Source organism: Cavia porcellus, unplaced genomic scaffold (genome assembly GCF_034190915.1).
Source record: "Cavia porcellus strain 051 isolate PalLab524CR breed Dunkin Hartley unplaced genomic scaffold, mCavPor4.1 scaffold_12, whole genome shotgun sequence".
Classification (NCBI taxonomy): Eukaryota; Metazoa; Chordata; class Mammalia; order Rodentia; family Caviidae; genus Cavia; species Cavia porcellus.
In genome coordinates this window covers 42,168,761-42,187,723 of record NW_026947495.1, presented here as the reverse complement: position 1 = coordinate 42,187,723, position 18,963 = coordinate 42,168,761, and the positions used below count along the sequence as shown (strand labels likewise).

The following is an 18,963-nucleotide window of genomic DNA, read 5'->3' as shown; positions in this document are numbered from 1 at the left end:
CAGCAGGCCTGAGCGCAGGGGGACAGGGGAAGGGAGATCTGCTGCCCCCACAGCTAGAGTGAGGGAAGAACAGTGAGTCCTGCTAAATGCGGATCAAGGCCTGGACTCAGCCACAGGGGCTGACGCAAAATGAAGTCTGAGCCTGGGACACAGGGAAGGGATCGTGGAAGGCTTCCGCTGGCACCCCACCGTTTTCTTCAGCTTCTCCCACCCCTGCGGCTTTCCATTGCTTGCTCAAATGACTAACAGCACGGAAGCGCACTCACTGCTCATTCATTACCACAGGCGCTGCACAGGCAAGCGCTCATTATCCAGAACCTGATAGCCCACAGGAAATGATTAATTGGCATCCAGCGATACCTGCTTACTTAGCAGGCAAGAGAGTAGTTTTAGCAGGGAAATGAAAAGGCAAACATAAAAAAGCAAAATGATACATTTGCTCTTTAAATTTTTAGGAAATTTTATCCCAGGGCAAGTTTGCTTAACTATTGCTGTACATTATCTATTAGGTATCTTTTTTTTTTTTTAAACACAAGGAAACAAGTAAAAAGATCTGTACCATCTTACCTTACCGCATCCCTAGCCTCTCAAAATAATTATTTTCTTAATGATTAAATCCTTTCACATGGTATGGGTCAGCTGATTGAAGGAGATAAGCAATCAACTCTCACAGCAAAGGAATACCTTGGAGTAAAGGTAGTACCTGTTTCTTGGAGTAATGATTAGTGAGTGCTTCCATCCTGACTCAGCACTGTGTGGCAGCAGGAACCTTCTTCCCGAGATCAGGACTCAGGCCAAGCCTGAAGGACGATGATCCAATCTTTCAGAAGTGAGTCTAAGGGAGTCTAAGGGAGTCAGGAAGCTGAGTCTAAGTGGGTACAATTTCTTGCCATCTCCTCACTATGTTTTTTTTTATCTCTTTCTTCTATATTGCTCCACACAACTGAAGAAAAGTGAGACTGACATCTCACTCTCCCTAGCTCCTCCCCAATGCTATAATGCAAAGTAATTCCCAACCATTCATTAGGAAGCAAGATGAAGCCATACCAAAATTACTTGAGGGAAAAATAAATAAAAATAAATCGCACCATCAGCATCTAGAGAGCCAGAAAGCTTTCTTACTCAGACATAAGTGCAGCACCACTAATAGTTTCTGGACTGCATATATATTCAAGAACTCTGTACCCCCTCAGCAATAGTCATCTCAAATGTCCTGATTTCTCCAATCAACCACTTCTACTCTGTTATCCAGCAGAGGCAGTTTCGAACAAAGCTTCTGTTCCACCTATAAATTGCTACCTATCACCACTCACCCAAGAAACCACAGCAGGAAATTTTGTAACTTCCCTTTATCTACTACTATGTTTGTTTCAATGGACAGTTTCCAGGTCCCTGGTGTAATGGTGTGCAGCTAGAAGGGCTTGTGATTAAAAATAAGTAGTTTGCTCTCTCGTAATCTGGATGGCCTTGGCAATGGCTAGTCATATATATTATAAAGCTCACTTCCATCATCTATAAAATAAAGGGGGTGGAGAACAAACAGAAAAAAAAGATTTTTACTGTACTATACTATGCTCCAGTTATTGGGGGTTTTTTTCTTTTTTTCGTTTTTTTATCGGTACCAGGGATCGAACTCACGACTGCCTGCTTGCAAGGCAGGTGCTTATGCCGCTGAGCTAAACCCCCAGCCCCTAGTTATTGTTTTTAAAGCATGTGTTGGGCTGGGGATTTAGTTTAGCAGCATAAGCACCTGCCTTACAAGTGTGCGGTTGTGAGTTCGATCCCTGGTATCAAAAAAAAAAAAAAAAATTAAAGCATGTGTTAACTTTTTCAATAGGAAAAAAGATAGAGTGGGTTAGAATAAAGGATCTATAATAACCTGATTAGAAACAATGATCTGGATGTCTAAGTTCATTTGAGATCTCTAAAGTTCCCTCAGCAGAGCTACCCACCATGCTAGACTTGTAGGAAAATAGTCAAGACCCCAGCCTCAAAAGGAACAGCACAGGCTCTGCACCAAATATTGACATATGAGTGGCCAAGTGGCTTCTCCCTTTCCTGGGGCATAACTACCACTGAAACAACAGCTTGTGGGGTTTTATTTGCCACTATTAAAGGAGCTTAACATTTCCAGCTCTCTGACCTCGCACTGTCATCTTACGCTAGTACAAAATTTCCCTCAGCGCCCTCAAGAAACCTTGAATTGATATCCTCGTGGGTTTTCTGCCCACTTGTTATAATCCAGGAATCAGTACCCTGGAAGGCCACTCTTCCCTGATTTCTAAAACCCCACTCATCTGAGTCAAACCATTTTCTCATGGTCCTGAAACCCTCAAGGCCCAACAGATCCCAATATGAACTTTGTATTTCCACGATGATCTAGGGCTAGTGGGTATTACTGCACAATTGTTCCTTTAGGGGCTCCCTGAAATTTAACCTAACTAAATCTGAGACGTGGTTTACAGAATCCATAGCCATCAGAATTAGTTTTCTTAAAAAACTTTGTCTTCACTGTGAATGCAAAGAATACCATTCAATTATACACATCAAGTGGCAAATTTAATGTTATATATACTTAACCACATTTTTTAAAGTTCTTTTCATCATATATTGTGTACATGAGGTTTACATCTGTCTTAAGGACTAGGTATCCCACCTACACAAACAATTTTAAAAAGTAAAAGTTTGACTTTGCTCCTAGAAGTAGCCAAAGAACTGGAGTCACTACCAACTCACCCCAAGTGGCCATGGGTAGGCAATGACAGAGCTTCTTTGCTGAAATGCATAACAGACAGACAGACTCCTGCTAGTCTTTAAAGGAAACTCTAGGATTGAGAAATACTGTTTAGTTTCATTTGCGACAAGCAAACACACCAACAGGTAGAAGAAAGAGAGGTAAAAAAAATAGCAAGCCTTTGCTTGGTCCCCTCAAGCCACCTCCTCAACCTCTCTTTTTCCCTTCTGCCATTCTTGACAATAATGCTGCCTTCTCCATTGTCACCTCAACATACACATATGTACTCACTATATTTCATATACTAAGCAAGTGGATGGAGGCACACAAACAAATGCAAAAAAAAGTACCGAGAGAAGTTTAAATCAATACAAAACAAAGTAACAGACTAATGCCACCACCATACAAAAATAGGAAAAAGTTGGTGCACCAAATTAAATGACAAATTGCACTTACTGACCTTCCTTAAGTCATGATAAATGCTTTGACTATAGCATTTGTTTCTTTCAAGTACAGAAGATTCAGCACACTGATCTATATGATGTCTACAGTACAGAGAAAAATTTAGGTTTATTTAGCTTGCTCAAAAACATGACTTACAGAGTTTACAACTTCATACAATTTTTTTTCCAATGAGCAGATCAGTGTAGATATAAGAAAGTGTAGTTGATAAAGACAGGTTACAATTTTGGCTGAGCATTCTAGAAGGCAAGGAAAAAAAGGAGACATATGACCAGTTCCATGAGTAATAGTGTCCATATGCTAATTATTCATGGAACTGAAATTTGAAAAAATTTCTTCACAGGCTAACACTATTCATGTATTTGCCTTGGAAATAAGTTTAATATTATACACCATTTTGTGCATCTTGATTAATGCATGTATTCTAAATAACATAATACCTCAACATTCTTTTCTTAAAAAGAAATAAAATCAGTGTTTGTGCATGGAGCATTGGAGGCCATGGGTATCTTCTATGTTAGACATCATGGTCACTGTTTTAAGACTGTACCTCTAAGGTATGCCTGGTTAATCTCTCAGACTGAAAATCAACAGCTGAGGCTTTTCTACCAGCATCATACAAAGTACATGAACACTACAAAAAAATGCTCAGGTAATAGCAGATGACAGATTTGATACAGTAAGTTTCTCAGGGTTTTTTTCTGGACAGTTGAAAATAAAAATAATGGTAGCAATGTTTAGTACCTCAGTCCTTTGTCAGTAGCAGAAGCAGCCACACAATCTATGAAGTACCCACTTATATTCCAGCTGTTATTGAAATATCACTTCCAATCCTCAAAATTAGTTAAGGATGTTAATATTAATTACCTCTTCTAGATGATTGAAAATGATCAGTAGTAAATTTTTAAATTTTATATGCTGTAACAAATTTGCAAACATACACAAAAATTGAAAGTAAACTATAATAGACCACAGCAATCTTAAAATCAAGACTGAACAAGTATCTAGATTTTTCCAATTTCCTTTACCTATCTCATTTTACTTTCTTCTTTGATGAAGAAGCAAACCCCATTTATATCACTACCACATTCATACATATTCATTTTAAAATAGTAACAGACACTTATATAATCACAAAGGTAAATCAAACCTAAAAACACAAACAAAACTTTCTTGGAATCATGTCACTCACGTCAAATACCCTCAAGCTTTCCACAAAGTCTTTTCATAATTAGTTTGTTCAAATTCAGATCCAAGAAAGATTCACATATACATTTTATTATGTATCCTAAATCCCTTTCTCCTCTTTTTTTCTATTCCTATTAAATACCTTTTAAATGGAGATATAATTCATATTCCATAAAATTCACACTTTGAAAGTATATGACTTTATATGTTCACAAAGCTATTCAGACATCACTATGTAATTATAGAATTTTGCCACCATACCAAAAAGAAAACGCCACATTCATCAGCAGTTGCTTCTTATCCCACCTCTTAGTCCCTGGCAACTATGAATCTACTTTCTCTCTGTACAGAGCTTCCTGCCTATTCAAACATTTCCTATAAGTGAATGCATAATTGCAAAAATTTTGAGGGTCCATTAGTTAGATACCATGGATCAATCTGGGTTAGATACCAAAAATATACAATATATGACATAGTTCACATATGTAACAGATAAAATAGACATCATGTCAATAAACATGCATGCATAATGGTGCACTGGATGGATACAAAAACTTTCAGCACTGGATACAAATATTTTCAGCTCATGGTTTTCAGCTTTTCCTCACAAAGATAGATAGGACATTTCCTCACAAAGATAGATAGGACATTTGATATCATGTGTGTGGCATCTCCATCCATGGGTGGGCCACATGCAGCAAAATACTTAATTTTCTGCTGGCCATAATTTTCATAGATGAATGGTAGTGGTAATGTGGGTAAGTAAACCCTATTCCCAAGTTATAAGTTTCTGCTTTCTCTCTCTCCCAGGAAGCATGCCAAAGAATAAGAGAAAGAAGGGAACCTTTATTTTTAACTATTTTTAGTATGTCACTGGAACCACACAGGAGGGTAGCAGATTGCAGTGGTTAACAGTACAGATTTCAGAATCGATACCTCCCCAAGTCAAGACTGCCAAAGGCCATCTGACCACTTAACAGCTATGGGACCTTTGGGGGAAAAAAAAGAAAACTTTTAAGTCTCATTTTTCTTTATATCAAACGAAGATACTAGTAAGTATGCTTTGAAGACTAAACAAAAAGTCCTTAAAATAATCTGCTTGCTAAATGCCAGTTATTGGCAATAATAAATGTTAAACTATTAATAACAAATCAGCCATAAGGCTTCAGACCTGATAGAACCATTTCAGTGTGGAGCTTCTATCAAGTGGGAAAATGACAGCCAGGGGAGAACAGCCAAAGCAGCAGAACTGTCCAAGTCCCAGCACAGTGACACGTAGGAACAATAACCACTTGAACGTTGAGGATCTGAAAACCAGAAACAGTTCAATACCTGATTTATTCCTCCCTTAACCTCAAGATTCCCTGGACTCCAGTATCAATGGTATCCAAATATTTCTGATCTAAGCAAAGGACACGGCTGCTGTCAGAAGCCTTCTGTCATCAGCAGGCTTCTCTTTCTGCCATATTTTTGGATACAAAAATTAATAATACAATAAAGCCAGGAACAAACTGGGCTGCCGAGAATTCTGCCTGCCTATGAAAGGATGGCCAAGTCCGCCTGGCACTAATAAATGAGCACCAGGAAGCATCCTACCTTTGCATCTGGGCTCTTTTCTCTCAGGACCTGTTACACTTGAGACTTTTTCTCCCTGCTTATACCATCCTCATGTGTGTGGTTTCCCTTCTTTGCATTCATTATTCCTCATATCTTTTGCTGTCATTACAAAATCATTTTATTTCCAGTTATAGAATTAGAAAATACTCATTAAAAAGTAAATCTCAGCTGGGCATGGTGGCACATGGGGAGACTGTCAGGACTGCAAGTTCGAACCCAACCTGAGTAATCAAGTAACTTAGTGAAAAATACCTCAAGAAGTAAAAAAGGGACCAGGGATTTATCTCAGTGGCAAAAGTGCCTGCTTGCCAAGCACAAGGTGTGATGAGTTCGATCCTCGGTACCAAAAAGAAAAAATAAAATAAAAAATAAAAAAGGGCTGGAGTTGTAGCTTAGTGTGAAGGCTCTGGAGTCAAATGTTCCTTGTGTATCACTGTCATACAGCAGAATACACCCTCCTCAGCTCCTATCTCCCCTTGGTACTCACCTGCAGCATGTACAGGATGGCCGCCCCACCTTCCACTTAGTGTATAATGTTTTGATTTTTTATTTTGTTTTTTTTTTTTAAAGCGCTATGGTAACACAACTGAAAAAGAAGTGCTTCCAAAACTGGATGTGAACTTCAGGCATCAAGGACGCTCTGCCCATAAAATTCTACGCCCTGTTTTAGTTTGTCCCGCAGCAAGAGACATACATTCTACTTTAGAAAGTGATCCTTTCAAGGATAACAAGAGCCAGGAACTACCTAACCAGCAACAAACTGCCAGAAATTGCCATCAATTGTAAGGAAACACCGTATACCACTTAACAGGGTGAAGCAGAGGTACATTCACTAACAATGTATATGTGTGGTTGTGGTTGTGTGTATAAACATACATTTTCTGTTTGCTTTAAAACAAACGGGAAAAAAAGTATAAAAGATACATCCAGGTATTACCAGTGGATCTCCAAGGTGGAAAATTTGGAGGGTAAAGAGAAAGCAGTGAAGAATTTCACTTTCCATTTTATCTATCTGAAGAGTCTGAATTTGTTACAGTAAGTTAATGATTAGAAAAGAACATTTAGAAGGTGGATAAAATCTGAAATAGTTTATAAAGAAACATTCTTGGCTGGTAAAACTATTTATTTTCTTGCATATATATATATATATATATATATATATATATACACACACACACACATATATATATACATAACAACTTACATGAACAAGAAGGCCAATTAAATTAGAGGGCCTGCATTATTCAAGCAGCATAAACAGCTATGGAAAGTAAACAGAGAAAGTGATCACTGAATTTGGCTTTCTCACGAGTGAGTTTACAATAAAAGTGAAGTGCAAAGTGTATAAAATAAATGAAAGAATTAAATGGGGAACAAAAGTCATTTTCTCGCTTTTTCTGTAGGTGGTAAGAGACAGGAAGGCAAGGAGTCACAAAACATGAAGTGAAACACATACAGAGGAGAAACTGGTTCTCTTCTATCACTCTGTTGATAAAAGCATCTCTCTTTCTCACCTGGTCACAAATCAGTTCCCATTTTTTTTCATTGTCATACTGCCGCAGTAATCTGGCTTTGTCAGGAGGCAGGTTCATAGCATTCTGTAAAAAAGAAAAGAACAGAACAGAAAGGTCAGTCAGTTCCACAACAGGCTGCTCATAGGTAAGACATAGGCAGAGTAAAGACTACAACTATGGTCCTTTCAGGACTACCATTCCTGACTCAAACAAAATATTCCGCAGAGGTCATTTAAATATCAAACTGATTAAATGGAAAAAGGAAAAGTCTGAAGTTCTGTATAGGGACCTCTGCAATGATCTGTTTTTGAACAATCAGACTTGGATTTCAGCAAAAGTGATGATTTATTCTCTCATTTCATGATAGGCTCCCTTGGGAACTAACAAAATGGTCAGAGTGGTTGACAGAGGATATTACTCTATATTTCTTTACAAAGCACTCTAGTCCCCAAGCAAAACCACTGATTAGGTAGCATCAATGTTTACTCATTTTGATAAACCTTAAAAAAGAATGGTTTTGTGTGTCTGTTTTTATGACACTGTGATATGAGGACCACCGTGAAATGACAGTATTTCATCAGGACAAATGCTAACATTAGCAACCTTAATTTTCAGGTTAGCTGTTAGTATATACATTTTAACTTGTACTGAGAAACTGATCCCAACCTGATGTCTAGATGTTTAGACATCAGCATTCATACAAACCTATTCTGTTAACACAGCACACCTCCAGGATTGTTGGAAATAGATTTACCTATGCATGCTCATGTTTTGAGTCTCATGTCCCAAAAGACCAATCATACACATTTGCAAGATCCTTGGTTATGATCTGAGTAAGAGTTTTCACAGTATGATACAGTTAAGAGAATCCCAAAGAGAATTCAGACCTCTTCCTGTGGCGCTTGTAGAGTTTCCACTCTGTAAATAACAGAGCTAAGCATCAGTTAATGTACTATCTGTTACTTATCCTGCCTAGCCCTTGGCATCAATGCTCTAAATCATACTCCCAAACATACTTACAAACAACACAGTTCCTTTGTCTGAGTCAATATTCAAGGTGACAAATGTAAAGGTCTCATGCCTTTAATACTCAATCCTCCTTCCCTCTAAATGGCTTGGCTTATAAAGAAATAATTGCCCATAGCACAGTTACTATTTCATGTGACCAAAGCAAATTTAATAGACAAAAGGTGGGTTAAGTGCTTTGACTTCACTGCAGAGAATAAACTTTGATGATTTTGATATATTTTAACCCAAGCATCTTCCCTTAACTCAATCTAACATCCAGAATGGTATGTCTTAAATATATCTACTATCAATCAACTTGAATCTAAACATTGGGTTTTGAGAACTATCTTCAGAATATTTAATTTTTTATTTCCAGTTTGACAATGTAATTTGCAAAGTTTTGGGATCAGAGTTCCAAGGTACTAAGGTTTCCCAGATACAAAAATATCTAAAAGAGAAAAGTGGTTTCATATGACCCATCTCCATGGAATATACAGTTCAGTAAGAATGGAAAATAGGTATCTGTGTGTATTAGTTGTTACAATTTAACAATGTTAAATAACATCTGGGAAATGGCAAAGGTGAACTCCACGTACTACATCTTCCTTAAAGAACACCAATGTTATTTGCTGTTAAGTAACGTCACTGCTTATTTGAATCCGTGAGGGGGACATTTTCCTCTTAAGATGGTCTTCATCCTCAGTTTGGGCCCATGGGTATAATTATGCAGTAAGAAAAAGCAATAAGATTATATGTTAAATCAGGCTTTCTCCCCTGAGTTTTCATTAATCATTTGAAATATGAAAGAAAAACAAAGAATGCCTGAACCACAAAGTGCCACACATTAAACTAGTCACTCTGTATATGTAACTCTACTGAATCTTCCTATGGAATGCGTGTAACTTTTCCCAGTTACTATTTGAAGAAACAGACCTGGTACACTTGCTCAAGAATGCACAGAATTACAGAAAAAAACATGTAAACTTAGTTTTTTTAGATTTCGAAGAACAAAAATGTAAAAGTTCCACAAAGCTCTTTTTGCAGCAATGCAAAACAGCCATTATTTATGATCTTCCACTAGCACAGTACTCTAGTAGGCACTGTCGTGGAAACGATCAGCAAGCACAGGAATTAGATGGCCCTGCAAAGAATAAGTCAAGACACCCCTTCTAGACCAATTTTGATTTTGGCTAATATCCTCCATTTTAACAAATGTTTGTGAAGCACTGCCCTCAAAACAGGCATGATGCAATAGGTAAAACACGACAGATGTGGTCGCACGGGGCCTTGTATCATAGCAGGGAAACACGTGAAACACACTTTTAAAACTTGAATTGAAAAGCTGTTAGAGGATAGCTGTAGAAGAGATAACTAGGGAAGGTCTCGGAAAGAGTAACAGTATGTATGCTACACACTGAGACAGCCGAGTGAAGAGCGAACGAAACATGCTTGGCAGAAGAAAGAGGAAGAAGACCAAGGCAGGAAAGCGTGGCACATCCAGACAGCTGAGCGCCAGCTTGCCCAGACAGGAGGAGGAGGAAAGGATGCAGCTGAAAAGGTGATGCTTTCACATGCAGGTTAAGGTCAGTTATTTTTACTTTACCTAAAGGACAATGAGAAGCCAATGAAGGCTTTTAAACAGGGAAATAATCTAAGGACATTGTTTTTACAAAGATCACGCTATGTGCTTTGTAGAGAACTGATCAAAAGTAGCAAGAGCCAAAGCAGAAGGATCAGATAAGAGGGCGGAACAGTAGTTAAATGATGGGGACTTCGATGAAGCTGACCACACATCAAACGCGGAAAAGCGAACACATAAGGGAGATAAGTCAGACTGGCTGGGCAGACCGTGTATCTGGCTTGAGTCACTAGGTAAATGGTCATCCATTTAATGAAGGGTACATACAGAACAGGGCAGCAGTCAGGAGTAAGATTTCTAATGTTCTTGGAGACATCCCGGAGGACACTCAAGCAGATAGGCGGATTCACAATTCTAGGGGTCAGAAAAAAGGTCCCCCGCCAACCTTGTTTTGTTGAACCAGGAATCAAACTAAGAACCTCACACCTGCCAGGCAGGTGCCATGTCCCGAGCTATTATCCCCAGCACCAGGTACCCAGTTTTCTGAAGGAGAAAAGCCTTAAGAAGTGGTTTTGATTCTGGTGACTAGTTACTGCCAAAGAAGTAGCTTAACATTAATATATGGAAACTAAACCTACACTTCGTAATCACTCACCAAGCATCTAAAATAACCCCTTCCACAGTCCAATCCTCTGAGCCACTCAGGCATGCACTGTACAACTTGTTAATTCTACAGGGACCAAGAGGAAGCAGATCTATTTAAAATCACACACTCCACAGAGGCCTGGCTGAAGTTCAGGGATGTTGTCATTAGGTGGTAATAACTGTTCTAAAACTTTTAGAATAAACTTATTTCTCTTGTGCTACACAGAGCAGGACTCTGGAGTCCAAGGTAAATGTTTGTGCAGGTAATTCACAAGAGTCCAGGTTATTTTCTGATAAAGTACTGACTCTCTCCATGTCTCTCTGTTGCCTGTATAAAAACACTGCTCTTCTATTTTGCTGAAAAGTAAGTTAATTTCCAGGTTTTCCCAACACAGTGCCAAACCTGCCTTATCTACAGTTACTATAGTTACTGATTTTCTTTTCCTTTTTTTCATCTAGCAACCCATTCAACATTCGCCAGGCTTTGACCATGTGCCAAAATATCAGGCACCAAGAAAACAGATTCATAAAATTGCTGTATGTAAAGACTTGCCAAAGATCCACTGAAAGACACAATATTTAATGGATATTACCTGTTTTCTAAATTGCACATGTAACAAGCTACAATAAACGAATCATATAAAAGTATTCTTTCGGTAAGGAATGTCCCTTTGTTTCTATTCTCAGCCTGACAAATGTCAAGAATCAGCTTAGATACCACTAATCCTCAAAAATCTTCCCCCACCAGGTATGACGGCACATACCTATAACCCTAGCATTTTAGGAGGCTGAGGCAGGAGGATCCCAAGTTTGACTCCAGGCTGGGCAATTTAGTAGAACTCTGTCTCAAAAAATGGGCCAGGAGCCAGGCATAGTGCTGCACACCTGTAATCTCAGGATTCAGGAGAATGAAGCTAAAGAGCTGCTGAGTTTGAAGTTAGCCTGAGCTATATAATAGTTCAAGGTCAGCCTGAACTACAAAGTAAAACCCTTCCTCTAAAAACTCAAAAAGGGGGAGAGGAGGCCTGCAGATGTAACTCAGCAGGAAGGCCGTGACTTCAATCACTCAAACAAAACTGAACACAGCACAATACAGCACAATGCAACATGAAACGAGATCAAGAGCCAGAGTGAGAACGGGAACAAGAACAAGAACAAGAACAAGAATGTTCCTCCAACTACCAAAGACAACTCTTTATCAAGTTCTAACAACACTGCACTCATAATTGTACTATGGCAACTAGCACACCACATCCTTACAGTCTGATTACCTACATCAACTCTCCTGAATCAGTACTTTTGTTATTAATCTCCAATGCTTATCACAGTACGACAAACAACTCTATACACTACACAGAACTTTGATTCTTATAAAACACTAATCAATGATGATATCTATCATTATCTTCCAGATAAGAATCCACAAGGGAAAATTCTTCATTTCTAGCATCTTTTTTCTTAAAAAGAAAAATTAATTTTATGTATTCTTCTCCATATAATTAAGTGTGGAATGAACTGTGGTTTTGTAGTCAGTAAATTCAAATTGGTATCAACTATAATAATTAACCTGCCATTGGTTCAGACATTTATTACCTCTAATCTGCCTTCATCCTTAATTATATTAGTTTATGTCACTTAAAAATTTGCTTTCTAAGAGCTTTTGAAAACAGGCTCCTAAATAATACTAGAATATCTGTATTTCTTACTAACTCAAGAGGAATTAATTATGATTCATACTAGTAAAGCAAACCTGAACTACATCTTTTTATTGTAATATCCTCAAAGCTCACACTGAGAAACCCAGTGTTATTTAGGCACGTGGCATGTGTCTTTGTCCTTGTAATCTCACAATTAAAACACAATTATTAAGTCACCAGATATAGTAACAGAGATGCCTCTATTATATAACCCCATATAAAAAAAATGATGTGAACTCTGTAAAGAGCATACTTACGGAATACATTCAGAGTGAAATGTCTCTGAAATGTAGATACAAAAGTTTTACAGGAATTTAAAATTTTAATTGTCACAGAAAACTTAAAAAGGCATCCTTCAACCATTTGTAAGTTTTGGTTTCAGAAATGTTTATACTTAAATTGTACAACTAAATCTCTCAAGAATTTTTTTTTTCATCTTAAAACTAAAACTCTATACCTGCTGAACAATTCCTAATTCACATTCACCCCCCCAGACCCACTAATTTTTTGCTCAAAAGTGAGAACATGTTATGGACAGCACCTGGATGGTTGCGCAGCAGAGTAAACACAATTTAAGGAGCTGGTATGAAGCAAGGGTGGACATGAGGTAGCAGATTAGTGCTGGGGCAAACCAGAAAAACAACTGCAGGGAACATGTCAAAGGTCATAAAAACCTAGATGGATGGAAGCAAAACACAGGACCCAAAATGACTCCAAGACTCCTGAGCACTGCTCACAGAATCAGTCTGAAAATGTTTACAATTCCTCATTTTGAATCCAGTGTTGTTTTTAGGACCAGTCAGAAAATGCAATTTATAATCCTTCATTTACATCTGGTAAGAAGCCAAAGGAGTGTTTCCACGTGTAAGTCTAGCACCAGGCCAAGCGAGTTTTCCATAGGAAAACTGTTCCAAAGCTGTATTTGCATTGGGGGGGGGGGGGGGGGAATCCAGGAATTTTGGTACAAAAGACCTTTTCCCTTATCCTGGGTCATCTGGAGCCTGTATGCCAGCTCGCTGCCACCCTGTAGACCATACTTTTCTGCCTTGAAGGTACCTTTCCTACCTTTTCAGAATACTAAGGACTTGGCAAGAAGCCCCATGTGAATCTCTGTCCAGTAACAGGCTCTGCAATTAGTCTAGCTGGACTCCAATTCCTACTACCACTTACTACCAGTGATAAAGAAACACAAAATTTTAATCAAAAGGAAAATTAAATGAACAAATAACCCAAAGGTGTTTCCCTTTTTTTTCTTTTTTCTTTTGTTTTTGTTTTTTTAATCAATGTAACATGAAACTGAAGGTCAGAGCCAGGTCGGATTCAAAGCTAAGAATCAAAAATGGTCAGATGTACCATCTGCTGATCTGGTATCTATCAGGCACTTAGACTCTCAGCATGCATTATCCAATTTAATCTGCTTTAAAATCTCTGACAAGTAGGTATTACCCTCTCTATTTAACAATGACAGAAATTCAAGAACAAGAGGGTTAGTACTTCTTTCAGGCAGGAGTTAGGGGGCAAGCCAGGACTCAAACAAGTCTATTTACCCTCTTTCCATAACACTGAGGTCGTAATGCTTCTAAATTAGGGACCTGTCCAACTTGACAATTGTACCTGAATGACCAGAGACACAATCAATAGCATATAAAGGTGAAATGCATGGTATTGTTTAGGCCATTAATACTTTCAAATAAAATACATTTGAACAAAAGTCTTAAAAGATCTCTAAAAATATAAATAAAAACAAAAATATAGGCTGAATATCAATACCAGGATACTGTGCCAAGTTAGCAAACACGTCCTAAACCCTAACAAAAGCCAAAGCAAGTAGAGATACAAATGCGAGATACTCAAGATTTAATGAAACCTCAATGAAGCAAGAGAAAAGAAAGCTACATTAATATAATAGAACATGTTACGATTTTCTTGTGACAAAGCTTCAGAGGAGGACCAGAATTGCTTTTTGTTATGAAACGCAGGAAATGGTATAATCAGGCCTGGGTGTTGAAGAAGACAGCAAAGTCTGGTATTAAAATACACAAAGTAGTTTTTAGTATTTGGACTGTGGAGACACAACTGTAAGCCTACTACTCATTAATAGCGTACCTTCGGTACATTATTTAAATTTCAAACTTCCCCTCTTGTGACATGGTGGTGGTGATGGTGATGATGATGGTAATAACAATACAACTGGCTTCACAAAGATGGAGAAAATCAAATCAGATCATAACATGAAAGCATGCACATGGGAAACATGTTAGTTATTCTTCATCTTATTTGCATTATTTTAGGTCAGAGAAAGTCTGAAAAAAGCATGAATATAGGAAATGGCAGTAGGTTTAAGTCACGCAGAATAAACCCAAAGGAGAAAGGGTGAGTAGGGAAGACCAGGTCAGTGTGAACACCATTCCACAGAACTTAACCTGCTCTCTCGAGACAAGGAGAAGTCATCCACCAAGGATATGTGAAGGAAAACTAAATCTGTAGAGATATCCTCAAATCACACCAGACAAATTATTCCTCCTCTGTTAACTCTCCTCGTGATGCTATTTTTCCTTATATTATTATGAGATCAAGTTATGTCACTTGGTACTGAGCAATGGACCAATACCTTGAGTTCACTTTAAAATCACAACAGATGAAGGCAGCAGGAGTTACCAGTTCAGTACATGGCCCACCCTTCTGTTCAACACATTTAAAAAGCTGTCTCCTCCCATGACCTATATTCATGGTCCAAGCAACTACCTGGCATCCTAAATTTTAGTATCTTCCTAAGTCTAGAGGATGCTGCTAAGATACATTCAGCTTCTTTCCTGGAACAAGACTCAGGCCACCAGCCAAATAGCTCCCTAAAGCTAATCACCAGTCAGGCATCTTTCACTGTCACTGTTATTTTTATTTAATCATGGAGGGTATTAATTTCATTCACTGTTGCCAATGAAGCCCGCAAAGGGAGAAATGAGTCTCTCCCCTTATCTAGTTACATCTACAGAATAAAATCTCACTGGAAAGCTATCCTTTCTGGGAAATGAAACATACTTTGAATCTCCCATTCACAATCTCAAGTTCAATCTCCCAATCACAATCTCAAGTTTTGTATGTACTGATGATTCTTCTAAACTATTACATAAGCAGAAAGTTGAGTGCTAAAAAACAAGCTTGTGTTATTTTAGTCCTATTCTGTCTTTTATAGGTGACCAAATAGGTTGAAAAAGTTAAAGGTATTTGTCTAGGTTCATGTAATTGATTACTACCAGTGATAAAATCAAGAATCCAGGCCAATGTAGAAATGAGAAGCTGGTCAAAGGGTATCAAGTTTTAGTTAGGGTAACCTCTGAATGTAATGTACAGTATGGTGACTACTCTTCATGTATGAAACTTTGTAAGAGTATCCCTTAAGGACCCTCACCCTTCCCCTCCACCACCCCACAGACACACACAGAAAAAAGGGGGCAAGTGCTAACTATTTGTTAATTAGCTTAATTGTGGCGATCATTTCAAAATGTGTATGTGTGCCAAACCATTATGAAAATTAATATATATAGGGCCTGGGGATTTAGCTCAGCGGCATAAGCGCCTGCCTTGCAAGCAGGCAGTCGTGAGTTCGATCCCTGGTACCGATAAAAACGAAAAAGACAAAAAAAAAAAAAAAAAAAAAAGAAAGAAAATTAATATATATAGGGCCTGGGGATTTAGCTCAGCGGCATAAGTGCCTGCCTTGCAAGCAGGCAGTTGTGAGTTCGATCCCTGGTACCGATAAGATTTTTTAAAAAAGAAAAAGAAAAGAGAAGAAAATTAATATATACAATTTTTATTTGTCCAATAATACCTTGATAAAGCTGTTTTTAAAAAAGAAAAATTATCCAGGTAACATGTCCACTGCTTCCCAGCATTATGAAACAAGGGAAATTTACATGTGTCCAGGTATATTTGCTTAGAGTTATACATGAACACACACATACACGAGAAAATAAGATCAAGTAATACATTTAGTTAGCAAAACTCCCACACAGCATTTAATACCTATTAGATATCATTACTTTCACTTGGAGAAATATATAAATTATTACTATGACCTACTTTATTATACCTCCATCTTTTCCAGTCTATATGGTTTTCTTATACCGTAAGAAACATCAGCACTGTCAACTGTCTTCCCCTTTCCTTCCTCATCTGGGGTTCATCCTGATAGAACAATTCATTTTATTTGTTAATTTATGAACCTCTAGAAAATTATTCATGCTTTACAATATGCACAAACTAAAACTCAAAAATCTCATGTAAATCAGTCATACTTTTGCTACTATTTATAAGTAGGAATGAACAAAAGCTGGTTGTAATTGTACTACTTCTATTAAATTGCAAGGCCAGTCATCACTAACATGGTAGAAAGCTGGCAGAAGAGCCAATCTCACCACAAGAACACAAGGCATAACTACAGCGGTTGAGGGCAAGCTTTCCTGTAACCTGTCTTCGTACTACTCCCCACATGCCCAGCCTACACAATTCAAAGAGGGTACACCCCACAGATGCCAAACCACATGTCCCTCCTTTGGCTAGCATACCAACTACTAAATACTGATTCCTATCACATTCAAACAAAGGGAATAATTCAAAGCATCGTTCATTCAATGTATTTCAAGCCTCTTTTCTGATTTCCTTCAGAGGCCTGGGATCTAATTTCTTGACATGTCCTGGATCTACACAATCCTTCTTTACCTGTCATCTGCCAACTGCTGAGGCGGAAGTTATGTCTGTATGAGCATATTTGTGAAGTAAGCTGTGGAACGACAACCAAGGCTACATTTACCAAGCCAGCAACCCTTCTCAGGCAACCAACCGTTAGGCAAGGAAGCAGGGCACATCCAAGGAATGGGGGCACAAATCAAACTGAGCCCAAATCCAGCAAAGGGTTATGTTCTCATCCTATTGACAGGTATAAATCTCCTCTATTTTACAGTTCTATAAAATGTATTTTGATACTTTAAGATACCAAATTCAACTTGTATGAATTATATTAGCCAAACTCCACACAACGCTGATCCAAAGCAATGTGTTTCACCTGTCCCATTCCCCTGAAACCTTGCTCCCTCTCAACAACACACTTCTACTCCCCTCCTTCAAAGACGGAGTCACTGTTAGTCTCACTCTGCTTTTTCACAGTAGTTGCTACAAAAATCATTACTGAACCTAGGCTCTCTATTCAGAGCCAGCTCAATGATGAAGATCACCAAAAGAAGACAATAACTCAAATTTCTGTTCAACTAAGGTCACATTTTCTGAGAAAATAAGAGAAAGACTATGGTTTTGTCTCTAAAAATGAATATTTCTGTAACATTCATAAGCAAAATAGCCTCAGATTTACTGCTCATTTATAATTAGAACTCCAAAGGCAGACTCTCTATAATCAGCCCAATAACAGTATTCAAGAATTTCCTCATGTTAATCCCAAGATTTTGTGAATATATTTCCATCAAGATTTGATTTGTAGCTGGATATGATGGCTTATACTCATACTCCCAGCAGTCTTGAAAGCTAAGAATGGAGGATCACAAATCTGAGCCAGCTGGGGTAACTTAACACCTTAGCAAGACTACCTCAAAATTAAAAACAAAAACAAGGGGCTGGGGATTTAGCTCAGCAGCATAAGCACCTGCCTTGAAAGCAGGCAGTCATGAGTTCCATCCCTGGTACCAATAAAAAAACGAAAAAGACAAAAAAAAATTTTTTTTAAGTTAAAAATAAAAATAAAAACAAAAACAATTAAAAGGACTGGGGGAATGTTCATTACGAACAACTGACTCAATCCCTCCTACGACAAAAGAAGTTTGATTTGCAAGTGTGATTTAAGTTCAAAATCTTAAAATGGGGAGAGTATGCTACACTGCCTGAGTGGGATCAACCTATCTCAAGTCCTTAAAAATAGAGTAAACAAAAATGAGAAGGAGGAAAAAGAATCACTGAGGAGGTTATAGAGAAATTAGAACCATCATATATTATTGTTAGAAAGGGAAAATGAGGTACCCACTATATGGTAGTTTTTCAAAAAGTTAAATGCAGACTTAACAAATAACCCCACAATTTCGCTCTTAGACGTATATATGAAGAACTGAAAACAGATTCAAACAGATACTTGTACACTAACATTAATAACAATCATATTTACAACAGCCAAAGGGTAGAAACCACCAAAGGGACCAAAAGCAGAGGACTGGGTAACAAAGGTGCTACACACATCCAAGGGATAGTATCAACCATAAAAAGGATTAAATACATTTGGATACATTGACAACATGGATGAGCCAAGAAAACATGTTAAATTGGAAGAAAATAGTCAGAAAAGGACAAATACGCATTGTTTACTTCAAATACCTACAATAGGTAAACTGCAGTTATCCGTGGCTAGGGTTGGGGGTGGAGAATGGAGACTGCTGCTTGACAGGGACAAAGTTTGTTTGGCCTGTTGAAAAAAATTTAAAATACATAGTGATGTTGCATAATACTGTGAATTTATTTGGT

At 38.0% G+C, this 18,963-nt stretch overlaps 1 protein-coding gene across 11 annotated transcripts in view; it reads right to left on the bottom strand.

Annotated features, from left to right (window-relative positions):
• The window catches only part of Fmnl2 (formin like 2), a 277,669-nt gene that overhangs the window by 118,435 nt on the left and 140,271 nt on the right, over positions 1-18,963 (bottom strand). For all 11 annotated transcript variants that reach the window (XM_063259092.1, XM_063259096.1, XM_063259095.1 and 8 more), the window contains exon 2: positions 7,516-7,599. In XM_063259092.1, the coding sequence (XP_063115162.1) occupies positions 7,516-7,599 (84 nt within the window). The remainder of the gene's footprint in view (positions 1-7,515; positions 7,600-18,963) is intronic.